The sequence below is a fragment of the Polypterus senegalus genome, chromosome 14 (genome assembly GCF_016835505.1).
Source record: "Polypterus senegalus isolate Bchr_013 chromosome 14, ASM1683550v1, whole genome shotgun sequence".
NCBI classification, from domain to species: Eukaryota; Metazoa; Chordata; class Cladistia; order Polypteriformes; family Polypteridae; genus Polypterus; species Polypterus senegalus.
This window is the reverse complement of record NC_053167.1, coordinates 136,067,901-136,091,432: the sequence shown is the minus strand read 5'-3', so window position 1 is coordinate 136,091,432 and position 23,532 is coordinate 136,067,901. Positions and strand designations below refer to the sequence as shown.

The 23,532-nt window shown below is 40.6% G+C and overlaps 1 protein-coding gene across 2 annotated transcripts; it reads right to left on the bottom strand.

Moving 5' to 3' along the window:
* Positions 1-4,019: 4,019 nt before the first annotated feature.
* On the bottom strand, positions 4,020-23,331 carry LOC120514951. Of its 2 annotated transcripts, XM_039735613.1 has the most exons (6): positions 23,181-23,331; positions 22,638-22,788; positions 21,291-22,472; positions 21,099-21,151; positions 20,649-20,754; positions 4,020-4,423 (listed from the first exon to the last, which is right to left on the bottom strand). In XM_039735613.1, exons 1-3 carry the CDS (start codon positions 23,196-23,198, stop codon positions 21,331-21,333), a joined length of 1,311 nt encoding a protein of 436 aa, XP_039591547.1. In that variant the 5' UTR covers positions 23,199-23,331; the 3' UTR covers positions 4,020-4,423; positions 20,649-20,754; positions 21,099-21,151; positions 21,291-21,330. The 2 variants fall into 2 exon arrangements, with proteins under 2 accessions (XP_039591547.1, XP_039591546.1); XM_039735612.1 differs by lacking the exon at positions 20,649-20,754.
* Positions 23,332-23,532: the final 201 nt, after the last annotated feature.

Sequence of the window (23,532 nt, the reverse complement as noted above, 5' to 3'; positions counted from 1 at the left end):
CCATGTGTTCTAAATTTGCCGTTGCAATTCCAAAATTCATACTCATTTAATACAAATGAAAGTATAGAAAGGTGTACAAAAAAACGGATTTTAATTTTGAAATATATCGTTTTTAAAAGCTTTTGATTCTGATGCTTTAATCAAATTTAATACAGACGGTTCAACAAAAGGATAACAACAAAAACAAAAGAACATTTTATTTAAGGTCAAATTTTAGCTTTTAAATATTGGATTGTTTTTTTTCTTAGTCTGATCCCATTTTTTATAAAATTGAAAACCGTTTACGGTCTTACCTTTATTTGTAAATGAAGTCCATACTCCATGCATTCATTATCCAACCCGCTATACCCTAACTACAGGGTCACAGGAGCCAATCACAGCCAACACAGGGCACAAGGCAGGAAACAAACCCTGGGCAGGGTGCACACACACCCACACACCAAGCACACGCTAGGGACAATTTAGAATCGCCAATGCGCCTAACCTGCATGTCTTTGGACTGTGGGAGGAAACCCACGCAGACACGGGGAGAACATGCAAACTCCACACAGGGAGGACCCAGGAAGCGAACCCGGGTCTCCTTACTGCGAGGCAGCAGCGCTACCACTGCGCCACTGTAACGCCCAAGAGGTTTAATAATTTCAGTTAATAATCAAAGAAGTCTGATCTTTGGCCCTATATGTAACAGTCTACTAATGCAAAGTCTTTAAAATGTGACTTTTTGACATCCACATATACTGTAAGTTTTAATAAATGATTAACTATTCTCGCCAGATGACACTCTGGCTGCATCAGTATCTTATATATCTTACAGTGGTGTGAAAAACTATTTGCCCCCTTCCTGATTTCTTATTCTTTTGCATGTTTGTCACACAAAATGTTTCTGATCATCAAACACATTTAACCATTAGTCAAATATAACACAAGTAAACACAAAATGCAGTTTTTAAATGATGGTTTTTATTATTTAGCGAGAAAAAAAATCCAAACCTACATGGCCCTGTGTGAAAAAGTAATTGCCCCCTTGTTAAAAAATCACCTAACTGTGGTGTATCACACCTGAGTTCAATTTCCGTAGCCACCCCCAGGCCTGATTACTGCCACACCTGTTTCAATCAAGAAATCCCTTAAATAGGAGCTGCCTGACACCGAGAAGTAGACCAAAAGCTAGACATCATGCCAAGATCCAAAGAAATTCAGGAACAAATCCTGAAGGAGAATGTCCGGCCATCTGTTCGTCAACTCAAGCTGAAGCAATCTTGGGTGCTGCAACAGGACAATGACCCAAAACACACCAGCAAATCCACCTCTGAATGGCTGAAGAAAACAAAATGAAGACTTTGGAGTGGTCTAGTCAAAGTCCTGACCTGAATCCAATTGAGATGCTATGGCATGACCTTAAAAAGGCGGTTCATGCTAGAAAACCCTCAAATAAAGCTGAATTACAACAATTCTGCAAAGATGAGTGGGCCAAAATTCCTCCAGAGCGTTGTAAAAGACTCATTGCAAGTTATCGCAAACGCTTGATTGCAGTTATTGCAGCTAAGGGTGGCCCAACCAGTTATTAGGTTCAGGGGGCAATTACTTTTTCACACAGGGCCATGTAGGTTTGGATTTATTTTTCTCCCTAAATAATAAAAAAACATCATTTAAAAACTGCATTTTGGGTTTACTTGTGTTATATTTGACTAATGGTTAAATGTGTTTGATGATCAGAAACATTTTGTGTGACAAACATGCAAAAGAATAAGAAATCAGGAAGGGAGCAAATAGTTTTTCACACCACTGTATAGTGATGAATGTCCGGCAAGAGTTTCCGGCCCTCACCCCCAGGCCACCAGGAGGAGCTCTCCCGACAGCATGGACGTGCCCCGAGTTCCAGCAGGGCCTCATGGACTTTGTAGTTTTTATACACAGCCCTGCAGGATACCTTGGGGACCACAAGGAGTCGCTGTAGGGAGGCTCGTGGACTCATATATGCCCTATAACCTGGAAGTGCGTCATAATCCCGTGACAGGAAGAAACGACGTGCTTCCGGGGTGAAGATATGGATTGTTTACCCTGACCCGGAAGGGATAAGGACTTGTGGACTGTGGGGCTGGAACACCTCCGGGTCAAGGGGTATAAAAAGACCCTGGGAAAGTCCAGACACTGAGCTGAGCTGGGAGGAAGGGTAGCGAAGTGTCTGGGAGAGGAGGATTGTTTGAGTATTGCTTAATTACTGTATGAATAGTGTAGCGGGGAAGGTGCTTGGTGCACTGTGTTACAAGAAAATAAGTGTCTTGGACTTTTACTTGGCGTTTGGAGTGGTACCTGAGGGTTCAAGAGGTGGATCAGAACCTCTACTGCTACAATATATAAAATCCAACGTCTGTCTGTCTGTCTGTCCCCTTTTCACGAGAGAACTACTTAATGGATTTAGATTGCGATTTTTTCTAGAATTTTCTTGAACATTCTGGTTGATTTTGTAACTTCATAGTTCACTTGCCGTACCGATTTATTTGCGTGAATCCGAGAGAGACGCAGCGGGCTGAGAAGAGGGCAGTGGGGCCCTTCCTCACTCACATGCCAGCCTCGGGGCATATCTTACATCCGCTTAGCTAGCGATCAAGAGAACTACTTTGCAGATTTAGATCGGGTTTTTCTCTAGAATTTGCTAGAACATTCCGGTTGATTTTGTGACTTCTTTCATTTAACTATGTATCACAGTTCACTTGCGGTTCCGATTTATTTGTGCGAATCCGAGAGAGAAGCAGCAGACCGAGGAGAAGGGCTCTCCTCAGTCACGTTCCAGCCTCAGGGCTATCTTACAATTGCTTAGTTAATGAACGAGAGAACTACTTAATGGATTTAGATCACGTTTTTCTTCTAGAATTTTCTTTAACATTCTGGTTGATTTTGCGACTTTCTCCTCACGCCAAGCATCATAGTTCGCTTGCAGTACCGATTTATTTGTACGAATCTGAGAGAGACGCAGCAGACCAAGGGGCGGGTGGCGGGGCCCTCCTCACTCACGTGCCAACCTCAGGGTGAATCTTATATCCGCTTAGCTAGCGAACGAGAGTACTGATTACGGATTTAGATCATTTTTTTTTCTATAATTTGCTTGAACATTCCGGTTGATTTTGCGACTTCCCTCATTACGCTAAGAATTCTAGTTTGCGTGCGGTACTGATTTATTAGCGCTAATCTGAGACAGAGGCTGTGGGCCGAGGGAAGGGGGAAGCGTGATGTCGTGAAGTGATGAAGGAGTGGGGAGCCGAGCAGAGCCCTCCTCGGTCACTCGCCAGCTTCTGTTCAGTCTACCTGTCGCCATGTGTTGGAGTGTACCTTGCCTCCGCTTAGCTGGTGATATCTGTTTATTGATTTTTAAAGTTTGACTACTACGTGGGCGGACCCGCGGGGGACGGCTAGTTATCTAATATTATTATTTTGACTGGATTTGTTGTTGATGGTTCTTTAAAGTACATAATATAAAAATGTAATCATTCTTTTGTGGTTTACTCCTCAAATATCCATTCTCATATCTGTGTATACGAGAATGTCGAGGGGAGACCACTCCCGATTTTTCACTAAACAGTTTCTGATTCATTTTCACCTTCTTTGCATAGATTGCAATTTGGCAATAAAGATGGAATGAGTCCTGAAAGGCCTGCTCTTGGTTTCATTTTTGTATCACACAAAACCTGACATTTTGGCAGGGGTGTTTCGACTTTTTACATCCACTGTACTTATCACAAGAGTCAGGCCAATCTCTTCAACTGTTTCATAGATCTTATCAAATGTTTTTCTAAAGAAATCTAAAAAAAAATGTGCATTATTGAAAGTTGGTCCCTCTGTGCCTTACTTCCATAGGCCATCTTTCTTTTACTTTGGAAATAAACTAGCATATTGAGTCCGTTTTTAAACGTAACTTTAAAAATGTCTTTGGGTGGAAGCAATAATTACAAATCTTATAAACGGAGGTATAAAACTGCATGTTAACGCGTAACACTAAGAAATGCGGATCTGAGACAATGGATCATAAAGATGAAGTTGGCTTGCAACATTTATTACAAAAACATTAAACAATATATTAAATATAGAACCAGAATTGTAGATTGTAACAGAACAATGAGGGACAAGTATGTTTGTTACATTTTCTCACAGAACACAGTCGTCTTTCTTTTTCCTTTCACATTACCTAAAAACAGATGCACATCTCCCATATGTGAAAAAGAGAAAGGTGAAGGGTCCAAGGCCCCATCCCCTCTCCTCCTAATCTTCTTCTGAAAATGCAGATATCAGATTTCTGAAGGGCCTCCTCCATGTCATCTTTCTCCATTGACAGTAACGAAGGGAGTGACACTCTCCCCCTGTACACAGATTTATTCTCGGCTCACCACGCCTCCGCCTCTATAAGATGTAGAAGGATTCTGTGTGGCTGTAATATTTAAGAAAAGAAAATGAAAAAAATCGTTAAATGGTCATCATAAAGTTTGCAACCTTTTCCTGCACGTTTACATGGAATTTACAAAAAGGAACGAGAAAAAATAATGTACAGTCTAGACTTCAATTTGTTATACATTATTAACATTGCTGTTTTCGATGACAGATTGTACAAGTCTTCAGTGTTTCTTACAATAAACTGTTATTAACGCACTACACAATGCAATTAAAATTTGCTAAGGCAATTTTAAGTTACGGCTCTACGGCCATGTGGTGCATTACGTGGAGGGTGATCTGCTCACAGGACCCTCATTGTTAAAGACCCTGGTGGCTGGACCAGGCCAAGGGAACACCTGCGTAACCCCTGGCTGCAGCAGATGGGTCATTTCCGGAGGGTGGGACTGGACTGCATGTCTGCCCTTTGCAAACAGGGATCGTGAGGTCTTTCGTCGTGTAGTGGGTGCGGCAACACGCTGTACTAGCACCTACTTTAATCTAAGCAAATAAAAAGTACTCTTATGGCATTAAATTTTGTTTGTCTTACTGCATGAATTATTGACTTATCAAAAAAATGTGTATGAATGATTATTTGGCTTACTGTAAGAAATCTTGACAAGTAAATTTTGCTTACCCCATTGGCAGATTTATTTGCTAAATAAAATCAAAACTACTCCCATTTTTTTGTCTAGTTTTCGCATATGCATTTTTTGCAGTGTTACTCCTCTACCTGCCTTGACCAGACTTTTAAGAGATGTTCTTCTGTGTCAGAAGAGGTAAAACACCCTTTTAGGCCTGTTAATGATTAACGGTATGCCTGAGGAGTGAAGAAGAAGTGTACTGGTGCCGATATTTAAGAATAAGGGGGATGTGCAGGATTGCAGTAACTACAGGGGAATCAAACCGATGAGCCACAGCATGAAGTTATGGGAAAGAGTAGTGGAAGCTGAGTTAAGAAGTGAAGTGATGATTAGTGAGCAGCAGTGTGGTGTCATGCCAAGAAAGAGCACCACAGATGTGATGTTTGCTCTAAGGATGTTGATGGAGAAGTTTAGAGAAGGCCAGAAGGAGTTGCATTGCGTCTTTGTGGACCTGGAGAAAGCATATGACAGGGTGATTGAGAGGAGCTGTGGTCTTGTAGGAGGAAGTCGGGAGTGGCAGAGAAGTACATAAGAGTGGTACGGGATATGTACGAGGGAAGTGTGACAGTGATGAGGTCTGTGGTAGGAGTGACGGAGGTGGGATTACATCAGGGATCAGCTAAGAGCCCTTTCTTAGGTGCAATGGTGATGGACAGGTTGACAGACGAGATTAGACAGGAGTCGCCGTGGACTGTGATGTTTGTTGATGACATTGTGATCTGTAGTGAGAGTAAGGAGCAGGTTGAGACCCTGGAGAGGTGGAGATATGAGGAGAGGAATGAAGTTCAGTAGGACCACCAAGACAGAATACATGTGTGTGAATGAGAGGGAGGTCAGAGAAATGGTAAAGGTTGAGGGAGTAGAGTTGGTGAAGGTGGATGAGTTTAAATACTTGGGATCAACAGTACAGAGTAATGGGGATTGTGTAAGAGAGGTGAAGAAGAGAGTACAGGCAGGGTGGAATGGGTGGAGAAGAGTGTCAGGAGTAATTTGTGACCGACGAGTATCAGCAAGAGTGAAAGGGAAGGTCTACAGGATGGCAGTGAGACCAGCTGTGTTATATGGGTTGGAGACGGTGGCACAGGAGACAGAGCTGGAGGTGGCAGAGATAAAGATGCTAAGATTTGCATTGAGTGTGACGAGGATGGATAGGATTAGAAACGAGTACATTAGAGGGTCAGCTCAGGTTGGACGGTTGGGAGACAAAGTCAGAGGGGCGAGATTGTGTTGGTTTGGACATGTGCAGAGAAGAGATGCTGGGTATATTGGGGGAAGTATGTTAAAGATAGAGCTGTCCGGGAAGAGGAGAAGAGGAAGGCCTAAGAGAAGGTTTATGGATGTGGTGAGAAAGGACATGCAGGTGATGGGTGTGACGGAACAAGATGACGAGGACAGAAAGATATGGAAGAAGATGATTTACTGTGGCGACCCCCAACGGTAACAGCCGAAAAAAGAAGAAGATCATACATTTTAAGCCAGCATCAACAAAATGCACAACCCCAAATCAGAAAAAGTTTGGACGGTATGGAAAATGCGAATAATAATCTCGCTATTTATAAAAAACAAATCTTGGAAGGAGACTAGACATGATCTTCTCGGAAGACAATCGGATGTCCCGCGATAGACAAGACAGTGAGACAAAAGGACAGCTGCTGTACAGGCTTTTAAATGATCAATGCAAAGCACAACACGCACCTTGGCGGCGGCAGCAGCAAGACAGCAGCTGATCAGACTGCATCTCCTCAGCGTGCGTTCAGCCACCATTGACAACATGAGCGGCATAGACGCAAAGTGGCTGGGAGGGGGAGGGCTAGCAAAGCAAGCAGGGCGCAAAGCCCCCAAGTAATAATTGTTAAAAAAAAAAATAAAATAAACAGAAGAAAAACGCGGTGATTCTTAAACGTACAGCACTTTGACTTTTATTTCATTGATCCCCAAGATATCTCATGTTGGGTCTGGTTAACATCATTTCATTTGGTAATAAAACATCCATTCCTGCATTTCAGGCCTGCAACACATTCCAAAAAAAAAAAAAGTTTGGCCGGTAAAGCATTTTCGACTGGTAATGCCGCCATTCCTTCTCACAACACATAAAAGGCTTTTTGGCACTTGTGGACACCAAGCGATGAAGCACTTCAGGAGTTATTTTGTCCCAATCTTCCTGAAAGCACATCTTAACAGTACAATGTTGTCACTGCTGCATTTTTCGTTTTCAGATTCTCCCACATTCTCTATTGGGGACAGGTGAGGACTGCAGGTAGGTCCACTCCAGTACCCGGACCCTCTTCTTCTGCAGCCATGCCCTTTGTCACATGTGCAGAATGTGGTGTTCCACTGTCTTGTTGAAAAATGCATGGACATCCCTGGAAAAGATGTCATCTTGGAGGCAGCAAATGTTGCTCTCAAACCTCAATGCACTTTTCTGCATTCATGCTGCCATCACAGGACTATACATGAGCTTTGCCAAGGAAACTGACACAACCCCACACCATGACAGACCCCGGCTTTTGGACTTGTATCTGATAACAGTATGGATGGTCCTTTATGTCTTTGAAGGGACTAAAAAAAATTACAGGACTGGGCTCTAAAAAGACAGCTGACAAAGACCACAAGCTTTTAGCAGATGAACTGAATTAACACTTTTGCCAGATTTGAAACAAGTGATTTCAGCGCCCAAAATACAGAAATAAAGGAGATGCTTTATAAAAACACCAGGAATTCTGCGGTGATGGGGTTGAGTTTAACTAAAGTGGAGAAAGGCTTGCGGCAGGCCAAAACAAACAGTGCAGTGGGACCAGACGGCATATCAGGTCGGCTCTTAAAAGTCTTGCTTTAAGCAGCTCTCTGCAGTTTTTCATTTGCTTTTTAACTGGTCTCTGACCTGTGGTATTGTACCTAATCTGCAGAAACAATCAATCATTACCCCAGTATCTAAGGTTTCTAGGCCAAGCTGTTTAAATGACTACAGACCAGTGGCACTTACATCTAGTCCAGTGAAATACTTTGAACATTTGGTGAAAATCATTTTAATGACAGAGACCGTCTTTTCAAGATAACAATCGATTTGCTTATTGTGCAAACAGAAGTGTGGTAGATGCTCTGCTTGTTATCTTACATCAAATCTACACCTCTCTTGTTCAGCCTGGTTCATATCTCAGAGCACTATTTCTGGATTTTTCTTCAGCGTTCAATACCATACAGCCTCACATACCGATTCGGAAATTGAACAGTATGAATGCAAACCCATTTATTACACTATGGATTCAGATCTTTCTTTTAAATTGTTCACAGACAGTTAAAGTACAGGACACTTTTTCAATAGTCATTCATTCAAACACAGAAAGTCCGCAGGGGTGTGTCTTATCGCCATTACTGTTTACTCTGTACACAAGTGACCCGAGACAGAATAGTGACTACTGCTCCAATATCAAGTATGCTCATAGGACGCATATCTAGAGAGGATGAAAGCCACTATCTAAATCAAGTGGACTGGATGGTAAACTGGTGCAATAAAAAAACTCTCTCACTCTGAATGGAAAAAAGAACAAAGAAATAATATTTGATTTTAAGAGACAGAAATCTGTACGTTCACCCATTGTAGTTCTGGGAGAGGAGGTAGAAATAGTGACTGAATATAAATACTGCGGTGGGCTGGCGGCCCTGCCCGGGGTTTGTTTCCTGCCTTGCGCCCTGTGCTGGCTGGGATTGGCTCCAGCAGACCCCTGTGACCTTGTAATTAGGATGTAGTGAGTTGGTAATGGATGGATGGATGGGTCTGCACACTTATTCAAGCCTGAGAGCCTTGTTCCTCCTTAGCCCCCGTGATTTTCATGGTCACACCTGCCAAAACACAGTAGAATCTCTTTTCTTATTTTTTATATCTTTTCAGGCCTGAAGGTGGCAAAAGTTTGTCTATAAATTGTTTGTGCCCGAGATGGAATCAGAGATCAATATGGCATAAAATAACAGATTTTTTGAATGCAATATTGAAAGCATTCATTATAAGCACATTGTCTTGGAGCCGGATATGTTGTGTGCTGTAGACATTTAGAGTAAAAAACCCTCACACCTTAAAATTCACCTAAATTTCATTACAAATTGGCCCATTCTGGGCAATAAAAGGAAAAGAAAAAACGTGCCAATAGTCGGCGCAGATTTGATCAGCACAAATGACATAGAAAATATTAAAAAAAATTGTAAAATTGTTCATTCAGTACCTGGTTTTGATTATGCATGTCTTTGGACTGTGGGAGGAAACCCATGCAGACACGGGGAGAACATGCAAACTCCACGCAGGGAGGACCCGGGAAGCGAATCCGGGTCTCCTAACTGCGAGGCAGCAACGCTACCACTGCGCCACTGTGCTGCCTGTGTGTGCAGACACCACCTAGCTATATTGAGGGAAAAAGAAAAACAAGCCTGTAGTGTGAAGGTTAGGGGCAGTGAGACTTGAATAGCCCACCATAAGAAGAGTAAACCCATAATGCGCAGAGCAAGAGCAGGTAAGAAGAATATGGACAGGCACAGAACGACAGAGACAGCATCTGAGATTAAGAACAAAATATACATTATCTAAACCTGTTTATCCAGAGCAGGATCACAAGAACCTGGAACCTACCCCAGCAGGCTTGGATACAAGGCAGGAAAAATCTCTGGTATGCAATATGTATGACTAGCAAAATACCCGCGTTTCGCAGCAGAGAAGTAGTGTGTCAAAGAAGCAATGAAAAAGAAAAGGAAACATTTTGAAAATAACGTAACATGATTGTCAATGTAATTGTTTTGTCACTGTGGTGAGTGATGAGTGTTGCTGTCATATATATATATATATATATATATATATATTTACACAAACACACGTAAACATATATACAGTAATCCCTCCTCGATCGCGGGGGTTGCGTTCCAGACCCTCCCGCGATAGGTGAAAATCCGCGAAGTAGAAACCATATGTTTCTATGGTTATTTTTATATATTTTAAGCCCTTATAAACTTTCCCACACTGTTTATAAATATTCCCCGCAGAGTTATACAGCATAATCCCGTTGTATTCTTTTAGATATTAGGTAAGATTCACTGAAATTATGTATATAAACACACTGTTTATATACAGTAAAACCTAAATATTATTTTAAAGATATTGAGTGTCTCCGATATCACATGTTACAGCCATTACGATAGACAGGCCACCAGCAATAAATACATTACAATGCAAGAAAAATAGTATACAGTAAATGTGTGTACAGTGACACTAAGCGTCACGCATGTACTAAGTACTGTAAGTAGAAAATTAATTATGGTTACTCACCAACAATGACTTGTCCAATAACAATGAGTTTTATTTTACTGCACAACAAAGGAGAGCGTTACAGCCCCTAAAGGAGCCTCTTCAGGCGATTGTGAAGCACTGCCGTTGTTCTTCTTCAATCCAAATCCCTAAAGCAGATTCCATCCAGACTACTGCCTTATTACATCCACTTACAACTCGTTTTGCACCCTGGTTAAAAGGACACTGCAGCTGTAGCTCTTATATTCCTTTCCTACTTTTTAAATAAAAAGAATCGTAGCCTTCAACAAATCCAAAACGTTTACCTTTTTGGCAATCGTTAACATCTTCCGTTTGAGCTTGGGCACGGCCCCTGAAGCAGTAGCAGATCGTTTTGGAGCCATAACGAAGGGCTTGACTATGCACAAAGATAAACACAAAAGAGCACAACTCTTTACACAGTGAAACACATTGATGCTGAATGAGCGAGACGAGACTTCCTGGTTAACACCGCATTCAGCAGGCAGGAACTTAACTGCGTGCTCTGATTGGTTAGCTTCTCAGTCATCTGCCAATAGCGTCCCTTGTATGAAATCAACTGGGCAAACCAACTGAGGAAGCATGTACAGGAAGTAAAAAAGACACATTGTCTGCAGAGCCATGAAGCAGCGAAAAATCAGCGTTATATATTTAGTTATGCTTTCATATAAAATCCGCGATAGAGCGAAACCGCGAAAGTCAAAGCGCGATATAGCGAGGGATTACTGTACATATATATATACATACATACACACACACATATATAAACATATATATACATATACATACATATCTACATATATACACACACAGCTATTTCGTATCAGTGCAATACGCTGCTTGTTAAAACGGATAACTCCGCTCTTACGTGCAAGTCTGCGTGGATATTATGAACTATCGTATTTGTTCAAGTTCTATTTAAATTTTAAATAGAAGGAATTTTTATTTAGTCGACAGAAATATCTTTGGTAGGAATGGTAAAAACAGACAGGAATATTATTCCTGAATAAATCAACTCAAACCTTAAACAACTTATAATATTTTGCTCTCCATAAAAATATATCCTGTCTAAATTATACAAGTTAGAAATAAAGTAAGCGTTAAAAGAACAAACATTCAAATTTCTTTACTCTTATGTAATTTTATATAAAAAATAAACTTAGATTTTAAATATCCCAAAAGATTTTGCTCTCCATAAAAATATATCCTGTCAAAATTATACAAATTCAAATATGAACATGCTGCATAACAAAACCTGGAAATATAAATAAAATGTGTTCCTTTCAGCAATAACAAATCAAATCATTCAGTTGTCTTTGCTCATATGTCATTTTAGAGCTGGACGCCTGGCATCTTTTTGGCCACAGGTTCGTTTCTGTTTGGTGTGAGGTTCTGTGTTGTGGAGATTCTCAGGATGGATTGCAGGTGCTCATCAGTGAGGCGACTCCTGTGTGCTGTTTTGTTAGTCTTTATCACTGAGAAGAGCTTCTCACACAGATATGTGCTACCAAACATGCACAAGGTTCGAGCCGCATGTAGACGGACTTTTTGTTTTTCAAAGTCACCAAAGCGCCGTGCAAACTCAGTGCGCTCAGTTTATCAGCAAAGTGCGTATTTTGGGAACACCGTAGTGACGACTTGGTTCAACATTACTTGGCAACAGGGAAAGTGGGGCAAGGTGTACTGGTGCATTTGTGTCTCCCATAAAGCAGCTTCACTTGAAATCACTTTGTGATTGTGCACGGGTAAAACGTCCGCTGAAGTGTCAGATTCTTATTTAATTCTTCTGCTTTCTGTATCTTCTGCATTGCATTCAGGTCACCCTGATGTTTTGTCTCATAGTGCCGTCTTAGATTAAATTCTCTAATTACAGCCACATTAGCTCCACAAATGAGACACACGGGTTCAGCCTCCCATCGGTTTTTAAAGGCTCTATTTTCAGAATTAACTTTTCTCTTCAGCATCGTGTGAGCTAGCATCGCAATAACTTGCAGCATCATAAGCTAGACTTGATTAACGCGGTAAGTGTTCGGCAAGGCAGCTGAAGCGCTGCATTATGGGATCTGTAGTTTATTGTGTTACCAGCGCTTCATATACCCGGGCCATTAATAACAATAATACAGTATATAAAATGATCTAAGCCCTTGAGTTTGACACATATGGACTAAATAGAACTTGAAAAGATATATTTTTCAAATGTGATCGCACAATTCAGATAGAGTTGGCGCACTACAGCCTGCATGCCTCAATAAGTCATCCTCCCCTCGCTCTTACTTTTTACCGTTCATCTAATGAATACACTGAGTATGGCTTTACCAAAACAATCATTGATGGCGAATAAAGTATCCATTATTCGAGTATGTAGATCGGGATATATATATACATATATATATATATACCCGTGTATCGCAGCGGAGAAGTAGTGTGTTAAAAAGCTAGAAAAAGAAAAGGGAACATTTTAAAAATAACGTAACATGACTGTCAATATACAGTATTTGTTTTGTGAGTGTTACTGAGTGTTGCTGTCATCAAGGATTTGATTATCATTATTTCTTTCAATCAGGTTCGTATTTGTAGGATGTGTTGTGTTCAAGTTACATTCCGTGTTTGTCAATCGTTGTAAAGATGACAGGTTTCATTCATCGATTCGTTTCTTACTGCATCAATAAACAGCTCGTCTTCTTCTTTATCTGAGACCTGACACACTGCATGCACGGGTTTTTTACACTGTCTTCCTTTAGCGGGACATTGACTTTTTCCACCGTGTGCTTTGTTTCCACAGTAGCTGCATTTATGAATATGCTTGTATGTATCAGACGCTTCATATTTTTTGCTGCCTTTTCAATTGTGTAATTCGGTTTTGTTCAGCGCTCTTTGGAACTGTTGCTTTTTATCTGTGCACTGCGTCAGTTCACGTGAGCCACTCGGTGTACATGCATCGAAGTTTCCCAGCTGTGCTGGTGCCATCTCCTGCTATGTCCATGGCTGTATTTAATGTTACCTTAGTCCTGGCACTTAAAACTTTCTTTCGCAGTTTCGCTGAGTTTGTGCCAAACACCACCCTGACCATCTCATCTTCCTCTCCATAAGCACAGTCCTTCACCCGTGAATATTTACCCGTGGCAGTTTGCTATTGGATTGCCGCTGACGGACGGCCTTATATGGGTAGGCACTAAATTACAAACGCCAGCGACAGCCTGTCTATGAACTTAATTTAAAGTGTAGGTTTACATCTTGTTTGTTTCCGAAGAAGCAGAACTCATGAATATGGTTGTATATGTCACTTTCTCGCTTCTTATTGTTTCGCTGCCTTCTCAATTATATAATGCATGTTTTCTTCAGCGCTTTTTGGGCCTCTTCCTGGTTTTCTACGTACTGCGTGATTATGTGGGAGGCGTGATGATGTCACACGAAACTCCGCCCCCACGGGTTTCAAGCTCATCTCCATTACAGTAAATGGAGAAAAACAGCTTCCAGTTATGACCATTACGCGTAGAATTTCGATATGAAACCTGCCCAACTTTTGTTAGGAAGCTGTAAGGAATAACCTGCCAAATTTCAGCCTTCTACCTACACAGGAGGTTGGAGAATTAGTGATGAGTGAGTGAGTGAGTGAGGGCTTTGCCGTTTATTAGTATAGATATGGCTGATGTCAAGAACAAAAAGAATGATATTTCAACTATCTATTTTAAGAGAGAGAAACAATAAAAAAATGGGGACAGATATTTTAAAACATAATTCTGCTACTGGATTATTTCATAATATCAGGTATTTTGAGCTGTGAATATGAACTCAAAAAGAGAAATTAATAAATACAGGTAGTCCCCAGGTTACGGACATCCGACCTATGACTTGCGAACGAGGCCACAGCTGCGATGCATGCGCCTCAGTAACTGCCGCTCTGTCATGTTCGGCCTGGGAATGCTGTAAGCGGTGGCTGGAGGGGGGGTGATTTCACTGCTCACGCAGCGTAGTGTCCCTCGGGCGGCTCCCAGCAGCAAGTGGTTTGCCCATGGTTTATAGTCACCGGGGCTACAACTATCGCTCATGTGCAGGATGATGGTTCGCTGCCCGCCCACTACACTGCCGCAGCTACTGCTCCTGACTGGATGCAGGATGGATGGAGTGGAGGGGGGCGTTTCACTGCCCGCCCAGCACACACAGCTGGTAATGCTGCAAGCGGTGACCCGGTTGTGGCTGAACGGAGGCCACTGAGGGTGAACGGGGCAGTGGGGGTAGCATTGTAGTGTGCCTCAGATGGCTGCTTGTTGAATTGGGATTGGGTGATACACTACCCGCCATTGGCCGCACTGTGTTCGTTCTCGGTGGGCGGACGCTACACGCAGCATACTGTAGTGGAGGTGACTGTGTTGTGGGTGAGTGATGAACTCCCCCTCACCGTCCCCATTAATTCTCAATAGCCAGCCTGCTTGTCCTGTTACGTACATAGCAGCAAGTTGTCTCTTGTCAGTACATCAGACGTGTTGATGACATGTGCCTTCTTGCTGTGATAGTGTGTACAGTGCTGTGCAGAAGAGCTCATCTTAACCTTTTGTCTTCACCCTTCACGAATGTCTCTGAAACACAAATCTGATGCAAGTGCTGGTGACACAGTAAAGAAGAGAAAATCCGTCACCATTGAAAATAAAGCAGAAATAATAAAGGTCAGAGAGGGGTGAATCTCCATCATTCATTGGCAGAGCACTTGGTTACAGTCGGTCAACAATAGCATTAGTTAAAATAACTAGCAAAATACCCGCGCTTTGCAGCGGAGAAGTAGTGTGTTAAAGAAGTAATGAAAAAGAAAAGGAAACATTTTGAAAATAATGTAACATGATTGTCAATGTAATTGTTTTGTCAGTGTTGTGAGTGATGCTGTCATATATATATATATATATATATATATACACACACACACATATATATTATACATATATATATATTTTATATATCACTCACTCACTGACTCATCACTAATTCTCCAACTTCCCGTGTAGGTAGAAGGCTGAAATTTGGCAGGCTCATTCCTTACAGCTTACTTACAAAAGTTGGGCAGGTTTCATTTGAAATTCTACGCCTAATGGTCATAACTGGAAGGTATTTTTCTCCATTAACTGTAATGGAGTTGAGCTGGAATGGCGTGGGGGCGGAGTTTCGTGTGACATCATCACGCCTCTCCGTAATCCGTGAACTGACTGTCAGCGCGTGCGTAGAAAACCAGGAAGACCTCCAAAAGCGCTTAAGAAAACATGCATTATATAATTGAGAAGGCAGCGAAACAATAAGAAGCGAGCGAATGACATATACTACCATATTCATGACAGATGCTACCTCGGAAAGAAAGCAAGGTGTAAACCTAAACTTTAAATTAAGTTCATAGACAGGCTAACGCTGGCGTTTCACATGCCCACAGGTAATGCGGGATACAAGTTTAATGAGAGGGCGCGGGATATAAGCGAGTTTTGATCACTTTATAACTAAGTTAAAATTGTAGGTGAAGGGGTGTGCTTATGCAAATTCTGAGAGACTGTGTTTGTGGGGATTGACAGTTAAAGGCGGGTGGGGAGTCACGTCATCATCTCCCTCCCATTCATCTCATTGAGCTGAGCTCCAGCTAACGCCGTCTTCCGAAGCAACTTCGTCAGACTGCCACCAAATACTCACAGAAAAATCCACAAGTTAATACACACGCTATCTCTATAGAGTTTCTCCACACTGAATCCTCCAGGCACTACTTACAAAAGGTTACATTGACAATCGTGTTACGTTATTTTTAAAATCTTTCCTTTTCTTAGCACAAGCACAGCTGAGAAGCTTGATGCATGTGCTCCATAACGTTAAAAATAATGCATTTAATCACACTTTGCATTACAAGCAAAGGGAGCTTTGTCAATGCATGATTTCCTGGTACACCGATTACATTGATCAGCGCATCCCGATTCATTTTACCCTCGCACCACCTTAGTTTGAGAAGAAGTATGAAAAAATATGAGGTTAACACAGAAAAACAGATCACCAATTCAAGCTTTATGAATAATCGATTAAGCCATCAATAATTGTTTTGGTAAAGCCATCCTCCTTCCATTTTATAATTTTTCCGCCACTAGCCATGATTAAATGAGCGGTAAATAAAGTAAGAGCAAAGCGAGGGTGACTTATTTAGGCAGGCATATATATGACAGCAACACTCATGACAATGTCAATCATGTTACGTTATTATTAAAATGTTTCCTTTTCTTTTCATTACTTCTTTAACACACTACTTCTCCGCTGGTAGGTATTTTGCTATATATATAATATATGAATGACCTCCAAAGTGCGCTGAGACTTTTGATATCATGAACGTGTCTGCAAAAACTGTGGTCTCCTGCCCTGCAAAAGTCGAGCAGCCAGCGCGTGCATAGCTGTGCCGGCCTTTGAGACGCTGACTGCGCTTCTGCCTTAAGTCAAAGTGAGCACTTTTAATTTTTTTCATCCTCCCCCTGCGCTATAGCCCAGACAAGTGCAAACACTGGACCCCTTTTCTACACCACAGCAAAATAATATTGAGGCGATTCACACTTTCTTTTGCACGTATACGATTATGAGGTTCTCACCCCGGATTATGAAGACACGCACACGAGTTGAGGACTGACAGTGCCATCACAGGCGATTAATGGCGAGGACGTCTCACCAGTCTACACAAGACCCACCGCGACTGTCCCCAAAAGGCGATCCCAAACCAAAGCCTTTCTCTCTTAACACTGCAGAGGACACAAAACTAATTTTCTTTAAATGCCGGTAAGGCACATTACCAGAGGCACAAATTTAAACGTTCACATAGAAAATGTAATTTCTATACCACAGCCGTCGTGTAGCGCCTTTCAAAGGGATCTACTACGAGATGATCCATATACATTTTAGCTGCTGTTACTTACCTGTTGTGTTACACAGTCTTTAAAATGTAGTTTACCCGCAACCACTCCAGTAGTGCTCAATGTACCTGTACTTCTTAAAACGTTAATGTTTTACTGTTTAATAACTTATAGACTATATTTTATTATTTCTCCCTTGCACTCAGTGACCATATATATATATATACATATATATATATGTGTGTATATGTAGATATGTATATAGATATGAAGATATGTATGTGTATATATATGTGTATATATATATATATATATATATATATATATATGTGTGTATGTATGTATGTATGTATGTGTATATATATATATATATGTATGTGTGTGTGTGTATGTGTGTGCATATATATATATGACAGCAGCAATCCAAGCTGTGAGAAAACAGTAAAAAGGAGGCGTGTCAGGCGTGGTGGTACATTTTCTGATGCAGCTAGACGAAAAACTTTGTGGCGCTGCCGCCAAATACACAAAACAATTACTTTGACAATCATGTTACATTATTTTTAAAATGTTTCCTTTTCTTTTTCATAACTTCTTTAACACACTACTTCTCCGCTGCCAAGCGGATATATATATATATATATATATAGATAGATATGAGAACAATACTCATATCAATGACAAAACAATTACATTAACAATCATGTTACGTTATTTTAAAAATTTTTCCTTTTCTTTTTCGTACCTTCTTTAACACACTACTTCTCCGCCTGCGAAGCGCTGGTATTCTGCTAGTACATATATATTATACAGCCTCCCATCGGTTTTTAAAGGCTCTTTTTTCAGAATCACCTTTTCTCTTCGGCATTGTGTGGGCTAGCTTTGCAATAACTTGCAGCATCATAAGCTACACTTGATTAACGCGGTAACTGTTCGGCAAGGCAGCTGAAGCGCTGCATTATGGGATCTGTAGTTTATTGTGTTACCAGCGCTTCATATCCCAGGGCCATTAATAACAATAATACAGTATATAAAATGATCTCGGGCCGGATATAATTACACGCCGGGCCGGATGTGGCCCTAGGGCCTTGAGTTTGACACATATGGACTAAATAGAGCTTGAAAAGATATATATTTTCGAACGTGATCGCGCACTACAGTACATCGAGTCCGCGTGCTATTGTGGTTTTGCCTGCATGCCTCAATAAGTTACCCTCCCCTCGCTCTTACTTTTTTACCGTTCATCTAATGAATACACCGAGTATGGCTTTGCCAAAACAATCATTGATGGCGAATAAAGTATCCATTATTTGAGTATGGGGGTATATATATACATATATATATATACCCGTGTATCGCAGCGGAGAAGTAGTGTGTTAAAGAAGTTATGAAAAAAAAAGGTAACATTTTAAAAATAACGTAACATGATTGTCAATTTACAGTAATTGTTTTGTGAGTGTTATTGAGTGTTGCTGTCATCAAGGATTTGATTATCATTATTTCTTTCAATCAGGTTCATATTTGTAGGATGTGTTGTGTTCAAGTTACAATCCGTGTTTGTCAATCGTTGTAAAGATAACGGGTTTCATTCATCGATTCGTTTCTTACTGCATCAATAAACAGCTCGTCTTCTTCTTTATCTGAGACCTGACACACTGCATACACGGGATTTTTTTTACACTGTCTTCCTGTAGCGGGACATTGACTTTTTCCACCGTGTGCTTTGTTTCCGCAGTAGCTGCACTTATGAATATGCTTGTATGTATCAGACACTTCATATTTTTTGCTGCCTTTTCAATTGTGTAATTCGGTTTTGTTCAGCGCTCTTTGGAACTGTTGCTTTTTGTCTGTGCACTCGTCAGTTCACGTGAGCCTTCGGTGTACATGCATCGAAGTTTCCCAGCTGTGCTGGTGCCATGTCGTGCGATGTCCACGGCTGTATTTAATGTTAGCTAAGACCCGGCACTTAAACGTTTCTCTCGCACTTTCACTGAGTTTGTGCCAAACACCACCCTGACCATCTCATCTTCCAATGCATAAGCACAGTCCTTCACCCGTGAATATTTAGCGGCAGTGTTTCTATTGGATACCCTTATATGGGTAGGCACTAAATTACAAACGCCAGCGGCAGCCTGTCTATGAACTTAATTTAAAGTTTAGGTTTAGGTGGGTTCGGGTCTAAACCACCCCGAAATCTGAATAAAAGTTTAAGAATTGGAAGAAATTATGTATAAAATTAATAAAAAAATTTGGGCATGTACATAAATTGATAAATTCCGCCCCAAAACTAAATCCTGCCTTCGGCCTGTATGTGGACGAAATGGTATCAATTTTGTGCTTAGACCCAGTGACTACGATGCGATACAGCGGCAGCGCACGTATAACAAACGCGAGCGGTTTCTGTGAGGCAGAGTTACCGAAGACAAAATAGTGTCGGCGTTGTGCTTTCATCTAGTGACCAAAAGCTCAAACAGTGATGAAGTAGAAGATGACTTCCATGAAACGGAATTATGGTAGAGTTAAATAAACTAAATACTGATTTGAATAATAGGTTTTATTTATTCAGATGATGAAATTTCACACCACACTAAATTTGGGAATCCACGTATTATTGTATTTAAACAGTTTCATTGGTTTTTGCTCACAACAGGCTTATCATAAAGGGTTTTGCACAGATAAATTAAATTTCAGGGACCGTGATGCGTACCACCTGAAAAGGCTCTGCGTACCACGTACCACAGTTTGGGAACCACTGCATTAAAGAACCATCAACAACAAATCAAATCAGTAATATATTGAACAATTATAACAAAAGTAAAGTTGAATAAATCGGACTCTGCAGCTGCATGAATAAAAAAAAATAATCGAGTATGTGTTCAGGTAAAGTACCACTTCTGGTTGATGGATTTGGCCCAAAAGTTAATACAGATCTACAATTTTGGTGTAACGACCACATGCCAAATTTCATCCATCTATCTAGAGACAGATAGATAAATACTTTACTGTATTAATCCCAAGGGGAAATTCAAATGCTCCAGCAGAAGCATACTGATAAATTTAAATCTACTTGTGTTTTTGAGTTATCGTGTTTACACACACAGACATAATTCCAAAAAAAAATTATTTTTTGACTCGGGAAGGTCTAAAATGTCAAGATTCCTCAAAATCTCGAGGTCAAATTTTTTTCATGATTACTATAGTTCGTATACTCTGTGTGCGAAGTGACAGGTGAATTACGGTCAACAAAAAGCAGGCACCTGAGAAATAAACTGAAACGTTACTCACTTGTGATTTTTCTGTCCACACGGTAAAGTTTTTGTTGACCGGCACATTTAGATTTCAGATGTCTGAATTACATCTTGATATACAACAAGCACAAAGAACGCCGGCACTTAAATCGCTTTCTATTTCACACGCTTTACACACCTGTATTCAGCTTGTTCTGTCACCGCAAATGCTGTGTGAACAGCCGCCCTCCGTCACCAGCTGCCGTTCACTGGATGAATACATGTGGGTGATTCCTGGTGGATAACTTTCAGTTTTAGAGTTAATGGTTATAAGGGTTAAAAACTAACAACAAGAATACTCATTCAAAAACAAATTTATTTTATTTCAGTTTACAAAAATGTTTTTTTTTTTTTTTTAATAATTTCAGTTTTGATTTTAGTTTTCATTAACTATAATAACCTTGCACCAGACAAAACATGAAATATTTTTGCTTCATACTGTCTGCAATGAAATAAAAGTCAAAATAAATGTAAGAATCCATGCTTTTTTTTCCAATTAATTTTTTTTTCCAATACTGTTCCAACTTGTTCTGATTTGGGGCTATAATTCATCTTTCTTATGCAAGTTTATAAAATGATATATCTGTACCTGCTCATCAATGCCCTCTGCCGGATACTGGAGAATGGAGCCTGATGTTTCTTCTAAAAGAAAAGATTTGAAACAAGCATTAACTCAGTGCTAGGTAATAGCAATACATTTTTTTTTTATTCAGATTTAGTGCAAGTCTTTCCGTTTATGGCTGAATAGAGTCTGAACCCAAAAACAGAACAAAATATTTACCTAAGGAAATGTTAAAAAATTTTTGTTAGGTTCCTGGCCATCATTTTAGAAGGGCGTTTGCTTGGGTGACAGGATCAAACGCATCATTTCCTGTTGTCTTAACTTTCTGAAAATGTTCAGGGCGTGTTTGAAATAAATGCCATTTTGATATAGCCATGTGTATACAGGAGGACACAGGCTTGCAAGAGGCACAGCGCCAGGTATTCAGGTTCTTGTTATAATGGACCATCACTCTCCCCAAAAGAGACCTGAATGATATATGTGGTTCAAACACCGAGAGATAGATCTGTGACTTTTCTTCTCCAAGAGAAATCTCTTTACTTAATGGCGTCTGTTGGGTTTCTGCCATCTGTTTACGATGTAAACAGGCTTTCATTGTCTCCTTACCAAACCATTTTGTTTGCACCATTCTAGTTAATACTTCCTCCTGAAGTGTAACATCTGACATAGAAGGAACTGGAGAGAAGGCCAAAGATCTCAGATGGCAGCATTCAAATCCCATTAACCCACTCCTTTGAGAAAATTCTGATGCTTGTTTGCATTTCACTAACTCGCAGATCACAACATGTTTATCTCCCCACGTGCACTTTTGAACATGAATAGGGTATCTTGGCCCAGTGGAAGTTTTTGCCACTGCAAAAATGCCCCTTCTGGAATCGATACAAACTGAAGGAAGCCTGTTAGATTTGTTTTTCTCAACGTTTGTTGAAGAGTGTCGTCTTTTTATATGTAACCTGAGATTTTTTTTGTACAACCTCAAATTACAAAAGCAACATAATGTCTTCTTCCTTTTTGAAAGTTGGAGAATTTGTGATCCTCTAAAAGTAGTAACAGATACTGATGAAAAGGCACTGATAGCGGACAGGGAGGGCACAGTCTCTTTGGGAGAAACAATGTGGACGGTCTCTCCGGCAGGTGAACCGGGGACGGTCTCTCCGGCTGGCACTGATGGGACAGTCTCTCCGGCTGGCACTGATGGGACGGTCTCTCCGGCTGGCACTGATGGGACGGTCTCTCTGGCGGGTGCAGCAGGGACATTCTCCACGGTGGGCACAACCAATTTCTGACATTTTTGTAAGTGAGTTAGAAAGCCACGCCTTTTGACAATGGCTTTTAAACAAAAACAACAATGGAAATGGCCACTTGTGACACACCCTGTGTTGCATCTGTAGATAGTAAAACCTGCCAAACAATGGAAAATGTAGGATTAGCTCAGCTTTGAAAATTTTATTTGAAAAGTTCTAATTCAAAAATCTAACAGTCAGTATTGTTTGCAAGTAAAGTACCCCAGTGTCTTTTTTTTTTTTAAATAAAACATACACATGCACACACCACTGGCATAATTACCTGCATACTTTACAACGTGGGGTTCATGGCTCTGTAGGTGAGGCACCATGATACTGTAGTCTCCCAGCTTTTTGCAGAAAGGGCACTTGTACTCATTTTGATATTTAATCAATGTTGGTTTTATATTCTCGGCGTATATGGAGAAATGTGGCTGTGGAAATCAAGACAAAAATAATATGCAATACTAATTTGGCAAAAACCGCTATCGTGCATTTATAAATATATAGCTAACGCTCCAACTACAGAAAAATCAAGTTAAATAAGATATGTAACAAATGTTAATGACAATAAGTACCTTTCTTATTGTACTCTAACACTGCAGATACGCTACAAAATATCGCATGAATAAGTTAAAATTTTCTAGCTGAAACAATAGAACGTAAATATTAAAAAGAAATAATACAGGAAGGGGAAAAAATAATTAATTAAATCGATAGCCAATGTCAGTAATGACGATAAACACAAAATACTTGGGATTCGTAGCTTATGCGATTTCTAACGTTTCCTTAAATATACTGGGCTTTTTATTCTGTAAGTCCATACCTGATTCTGTTGGGCCATCGTTCCGTATCGGAAAACGTTTATTGCTCCTTTTCGTTTTCTCCTCCTTCTCTTTCTGTGGACTGTAGAAGGCCGAGCGTACAACCCGCAGCCGGAGTCTTCTCAATCCATCACGCATTATGGCCGTGTTCGACAGTTCGACTATCGGCGCCTGTTCGGACTCAGGCCCCGCCCCATTAACGCCTACTCTGCTTTGCTTGGTCACGCCCACTTTAAAGTTACAGGAAGAAGACCGAAGAAGCCAACAGAGTGTAATGACAGTTCATTATTCTTAGATAAATGGTTTAATACCGAAATATGATCGGTTTACCAGTTAATTGACCTATTCTGACTT